We start from the raw sequence: 7,170 nt of genomic DNA, 5'->3' as shown, positions 1-7,170 counted from the left end.
GTGTAACTTTGCAAGGATATTCTGAAATAAACCAGAAATCTTTGCCTTCCTTCTCTTATCATTGGTATAAAATATACATTTCTAATTATAACTTACCCTTTATTTCCATGTTCATAAACGTGTATATCTTTATTAAGCGGTTTCACTACAAAAAGATGGATTATATATTATCTAGGAAACATCCGAATAAAAGAAAATAAAACACAACGTAATTAGTATAATAACATAGTGGCTACAGAAGAATGTTTGAAATGATAATTATTGGTGTACTTCAGTGTATATCTGTATATCCATGGATATGACGCAGTCGTCTTCAACGTAGGAGGAAACCAGCTCAACTGCATTCTCTGTTTCTTCTTATTTGTTGAATTTCTCCATAAGAGGGCGATCTTTTCGCCTCGTGCTTGTGTGTGTGTGTATGTTGAAGAAAGCAGTGTATAAAATAAAGGCAGAAGTCCTCCAAACCCTAGTAATCGTCACAAGTACACCAACGTTGGTCTTGCTTCACCGAATACTGTACTAGAATAGTACAAATCTTTCTCACTGTATATAAATATTATAAATAAACCGCGTATCGAAAACACCGCCGTTGAACGATTTTGACATACGTATGGCTGTCAAACGACCGGTATTGATGGATAACGAATTAAATACGCGGGTCAACAGGTAACTCAGTCAATCAGCGAAGTCAGTTTCATTTGGTAAACTCTAAATTAGTGGAATTATTTATTATAAGTATAATTGGTTCGTATCTTTTGAGGTTCGTACTGAACCGTTTAGTGTTTTAGTGGAATTATTTATTATAAGTATGATTGGTTCGTATCTTTTGAGGTTCGTACTGAACCGTTTAGTGATTTATAACTAAGCATTTTTTGAGAGAATTTACTTACGCATAAAATTATTTCTGAGGTTTTTAGTAACTGTAGAACACCAGAAAAACAAAGTGATTTAGCTCATGAAGCGGCTATTTGATTTATTCTCTTGGTAGTTTGTGATCTAGAAAGTTGCAACATTATTAAGAAAATATTGAACGTTGGGTATTGTTAAACTAACCAATTATAAAGGTTTATCGTCAACTGAAAAGTATTATTTGGTGTTAGCTTCTACTAGGTGTACAACACTTATGTTCTATACAGATTTGATCATTTGAGCAGATCTCCATAATCAATAAGTTACTTTAATATCTAAGCCTTACAGAAAAGTAATTCGTTTTTGGTTACCAGTTTTGAAAGTTGCTGACCTTTAGCCCAGTCCGTACAACACAATTCTGTTAGCGATGCGGTTATTTGGCGTAATACTGACAGGTATTATCAGTTTCGCATTAGGCCTATCTGAAACTGGTGATGTTGACCAGATGGTCTCCAATATGGCTTTTTATATCAGGCAGAGAGTTCTATCGGAGGACGGGGGTGCAAATCGAGCAATACGCATATTAGTCTTGGCTCCAGAAAACCCCAAATATCCATATTCCCTCTTCAAGGTGTTAGCGGCTGTAGAATTTGCTGTCCAGAAATTGGAAGCGGAAAACAGAAATGGTCCTCTCGGTGGACGCTCGGTGAAAATTTACCAAAAAAACACTCACTGTTCCTCAACTCTTGGTCCTTTAGCGGCATTCGATTCTTACATCTCCGGTGAAGTTGACGTCTTTCTCGGACCACTCTGTCCTTACGTCCTTGGACCACTGTCCCGTTACACTGCTGTATGGGACATTCCGCTGCTAACTGCCGGAGGACAGAATGATAACTTTGACCAGAAGAAGCCATTTTACTCGCTACTAACCAGAATGAACGGGTCGTATACTCAGATTGGCCACATATTCCTGAAAATTTTGCGCAGATTCCGCTGGCAGGTTATTGCTCTACTCTTCCATAATTTCTCCGATCACGTTTTGGGAAACTCTAACTGTTACTTCACGCTAAGTGCTGTCTACAGGAAGCTTAATAGAGACGTGTACTACCTGAACTTCGATGAAACTGATCCGAGGACGAACTACACAAACATTCTTAAAGACGTGGCTCAACACGCAAGAGGTGAGTGGATCAGATTATAGCAACGTGACGAATTAGTTTGAAAGCTTAAAAAAATTAAGGACCTTTAGCTTAAAGCAAACATGCTCTAAGGCAGAAATTATATTTAAAAATACAAAAGGAAAATATTTTTTCATTTTTTTCTTAGGCAAAGATAACAAAGGGCCAATAGTGAAACAGATGAGTTAAACTTAGTAATGCAACATGTTTAATTATATTAACACTGTTTAATTAACACTGTTGTAATCACTTTTAGTTTTTTAACGAAGCGTTAAAGCTCTTAAAGCAACATCTTTATAACCGTAAAGATTCTGTAAGTTATTGTAACTTATTTGATAAAAGTCGATACAACTTGAAACGAATATCATGCGCAATATTTTATGAACTAGCTTTATATTACATATTATTTATATTACACTGTAATATTATTATTTATATTACATATTATTTATATTACACTGTAATATTATTATTTATATTACATATTATTTATATTACACTGTAATATTATTATTTATATTACATATTATTTATATTACACTGTAATATTATTATTTATATTACATATTATTTATATTACACTGTAATATTATTATTTATATTACATATTATTTATATTACACTGTAATATTATTATTTATATTACATATTATTTATATTACACTGTAATATTATTATTTATATTACATATTATTTACAATTCATTGTAGTTACCTTCCATCTCAGTACGTTGTATTGTTATCTTGTATTTTGGGTTTTTTATGGGTAATGAACTAATGTTATTAAGAACAGATAAGGAACGTTACGGGTTTTCAGAATGTAAGATGAGCATCTTGGAAAAGTTAATGGATATCGGATCAAAATTCGCATTTTCTTTTCTAATGGGCATGACCAAAACAATGCATATTAGTAACAACTTGTTGAGGGTCATCTGACTGTCCCAATCTCCTAGAAGCCATTAATGAGGAAAGTATCAGAAAATAAAAAGAACATTAGTCAATCAATATACTGTATAATAGATTGTATAACCGTTACATACAAGTTTAGTGTGATTAAACACATTGAAAAAAAGGCTAAACCTTCTACACTTAGTGTTCGGATCATTTCTCTGCTAGACTTTATATTCCTCTTTCGCGATTAGAAATTAATTATATTCCAATTTGAAACTGCACATAAGTATTCCCACAAAATGCTATGGGTCTTCTGCTTAGAAACAAAGAAAATGCGTCCTCAGATTCTACGAGTAAAGCCATCTTTGCTATGTGTTTCTCATGTTTAGAAACAAAAAAAAATGTGACCTTAGATTCTTCTAGTAAAGCCACCTTTACAATATGTTTCTCATGTTTAGAAACAATAAAATGCGACCTTAGATTCTTCGAGTAAAGCCATCTTTACTATATGTTTTCATGTTTAGAAACAATAAAATGCGACCTTAAATTCTACGAGTAAAGTCATCTTTACTATGTGTTTCTCCTGTTTAGAAACAATAAAATGCGACCTTCGATTCTTCGAGTAAAGCCATCTTTACTATATGTTTTTCCTGTTTAGAAACAATAAAATGCGACCTTCGATTCTTCGAGTAAAGCCATCTTTACTATATGTTTCTCCTGTTTAGAAACAATAAAATGCGACCTTAGATTCTTCTAGTAAAGCAACCTTTACTATATGTTTCTCATGTTTAGAAACAATAAAATGCGACCTTAAATTCTACGAGTAAAGCCATCTTTACTATATGTTTCTCATGTTTAGAAACAAATAAAATGCGACCTTAGATTCTTCGAGTAAAGCCATCTTTACTATATGTTTCTCATGTTTAGAAACAAAGAAAATGCGACCTTAGATTCTTCGAGTAAAGCCATCTTTACTATATGTTTCTCATGTTTAGAAACAAAGAAAATGCGACCTTAGATTCTTCTAGTAAAGCCATCTTTACTATATGTTTCTCATGTTTAGAAACAAATAAAATGCGACCTTAGATTCTTCGAGTAAAGCCATCTTTACTATATGTTTCTCATGTTTAGAAACAAAGAAAATGCGACCTTAGATTCTTCTAGTAAAGCCATCTTTACTATATGTTTCTCATGTTTAGAAACAAATAAAATGCGACCTTAGATTCTTCGAGTAAAGCCATCTTACTATGTGTTTCTCATGTTTAGAAACAAAGAAAATGCGACCTTAGATTCTTCTAGTAAAGCCATCTTTACTATGTGTTTCTCATGTTTAGAAACAAAGAAAATGCGACTTTGATTCTTCTAGTAAAGCCATTTTTACTATATGTTTCTCATGTTTAGAAACAATAAAATGCGACCTTAGATTCTTCGAGTAAAGCCATCTTTACTATATGTTTCTCATGTTTAGAAACAATAAAATGCGACCTTAGACTCTTCGAGTAGAGCCATCTTTGCTATGTCTCTTTCGTCATATTTCATTTACATCACAAGATAACATTACAAGAATATCTCTGTCTTACTGTGTGTCAAGTGGTGCACAGCGTTACTCAAGACACAGTTTTCATACCATTATTATGTACAACTGTCACCTGGTGCAAGGCATTACTGAAAACACAGTTTTCATACTTTTATTATGTACAACCGTCAACTAGTGCACGGCATTACTGAAGACACAGTTTTCATACTTTTACATTGTACAACTGTTACCTGGTGCTCGGCATTACTGAAAACACTGTTTTCATACTTTTACTATGTACAACCGTCACCTGGTGCTCGGCATTACTGAAAACACTGTTTTCATACTTTTACTATGTACAACTGTTACCTGGTGCACGGCATTACTGAAGACACTGTTTTCATACTTTTACTATGTACAACTGTCACCTGGTGCTCGGTATTAATGAAAACACAGTTTTCATACTTTTACTATGTACAACTGTCACCTGGTGCACGGCATTACTGAAGACACAGTTTTCATACTTTTACTATGCACAACTGTCACCTTGTGCACGGCATTACTGAAGACACAGTTTTCATACTTTTACTATGCACAACTGTCACCTGGAGCACGGCATTACTGAAAACACAGTTTTCATACTTTTACTATGTACAACTGTCACCTGGTGCTCGGTATTAATGAAAACATAGTTTTCATACTTTTACTATGTACAACCGTCAACTAGTGCACGACATTACTGAAGACACAGTTTTCATACTTTTACTATGTACAACTGTTACCTGGTGCTCGGCATTACTGAAAACACTGTTTTCATACTTTTACTATGTACAACCGTCACCTGGTGCTCGGCATTACTGAAAACACTGTTTTCATACTTTTACTATGTACAACCGTCAACTAGTGCACGGCATTACTGAAAACACTGTTTTCATACTTTTACTATGTACAACCGTCAACTAGTGCACGGCATTACTGAAGACACTGTTTTCATACTTTTACTATGTACAACTGTCAACTGGTGCTCGATATTACTGAAGACACAGTTTTCATACTTTTACTATGTACAACTGTTACCTGGTGCTCGGCATTACTGAAAACACTGTTTTCATACTTTTACTATGTACAACCGTCACCTGGTGCTCGGCATTACTGAAAACACTGTTTTCATACTTTTACTATGTACAACCGTCAACTAGTGCACGGCATTACTGAAGACACTGTTTTCATACTTTTACTATGTACAACCGTCAACTAGTGCACGGCATTACTGAAGACACTGTTTTCATACTTTTACTATGTACAACCGTCAACTAGTGCACGGCATTACTGAAGACACTGTTTTCATACTTTTACTATGTACAACTGTCACTTGGTGCACGGCATTACTGAAAACACTGTTTTCATACTTTTACTATGTACAACCGTCAACTAGTGCACAGCATTACTGAAGACACTGTTTTCATACTTTTGCTATGTACAACCGTCAACTAGTGCACGGCATTACTGAAGACACTGTTTTCATACTTTTACTATGTACAACCGTCAACTAGTGCACGGCATTACTGAAGACACTGTTTTCATACTTTTAATATGTACAACTGTCACCTGGAGCACGGCATTACTGAAGACACAGTTTTCATACTTTTACTATGCACAACTGTCACCTGGTGCACGGCATTACTGAAGACACAGTTTTCATACTTTTACTATGCACAACTGTCACCTGGTGCTCGGTATTAATGAAAACACAGTTTTCATACTTTTACTATGTACAACTGTCACCTGGTGCACGGCATTACTGAAGACACAGTTTTCATACTTTTACTATGCACAACTGTCACCTGGTGCACGGCATTACTGAAGACACATTTTTCATACTTTTACTATGCACAACTGTCACCTGGTGCACAGCGTTACTCAAGACACAGTTTTCATACCATTATTATGTACAACTGTCACCTTGTGCACGGCATTACTGAAGACACAGTTTTCATACTTTTACTATGCACAACCGTCACCTGGTGCTCGGCATTACTGAAAACACTGTTTTCATACTTTTACTATGTACAACTGTCACCTGGAGCACGGCATTACTGAAAACACAGTTTTTATACTTTTACTATGCACAACTGTCACTTGGTGCACGGCATTACTGAAAACACTGTTTTCATACTTTTACTATGTACAACCGTCAACTAGTGCACGGCATTACTGAAGACACTGTTTTCATACTTTTACTATGTACAACCGTCAACTAGTGCACGGCATTACTGAAGACACTGTTTTCATACTTTTACTATGTACAACCGTCAACTAGTGCACGGCATTACTGAAAACACTGTTTTCATACTTTTACTATGTACAACCGTCAACTAGTGCACGGCATTACTGAAGACACTGTTTTCATACTTTTACTATGTACAACCGTCAACTAGTGCACGGCATTACTGAAGACACTGTTTTCATACTTTTACTATGTACAACTGTCACCTGGAGCACGGCATTACTGAAGACACAGTTTTCATACTTTTACTATGCACAACTGTCACCTGGTGCTCGGAATTAATGAAAACACAGTTTTCATACTTTTACTATGCACAACTGTCACCTGGTGCTCGGTATTAATGAAAACACTGTTTTCATACTTTTACTATGCACAACTGTCACCTGGTGCACGGCATTACTGAAGACACAGTTTTCATACTTTTACTATGCACAACTGTCACCTGGTGCT

The 7,170-nt window shown here is 35.1% G+C and overlaps 1 protein-coding gene across 1 annotated transcript; it reads left to right on the top strand.

The window, feature by feature from the left end:
- The first annotated feature begins 1,276 nt into the window (after positions 1 to 1,276).
- On the top strand, positions 1,277 to 2,216 carry LOC143227299 (atrial natriuretic peptide receptor 3-like). The gene is made up of 2 exons (XM_076458756.1): positions 1,277 to 2,030; positions 2,176 to 2,216. The coding sequence occupies exons 1-2, from the start codon at positions 1,277 to 1,279 to the stop codon at positions 2,214 to 2,216; spliced, it is 795 nt and encodes a 264-aa protein (XP_076314871.1).
- Positions 2,217 to 7,170: the final 4,954 nt, after the last annotated feature.

The sequence above is a fragment of the Tachypleus tridentatus genome, chromosome 9 (assembly GCF_004210375.1).
Source record: "Tachypleus tridentatus isolate NWPU-2018 chromosome 9, ASM421037v1, whole genome shotgun sequence".
NCBI lineage: Eukaryota > Metazoa > Arthropoda > Merostomata > Xiphosura > Limulidae > Tachypleus > Tachypleus tridentatus.
The sequence above is the reverse complement of the archived record's forward strand: the minus strand, read 5'-3'. Positions and strand labels throughout refer to the sequence as shown.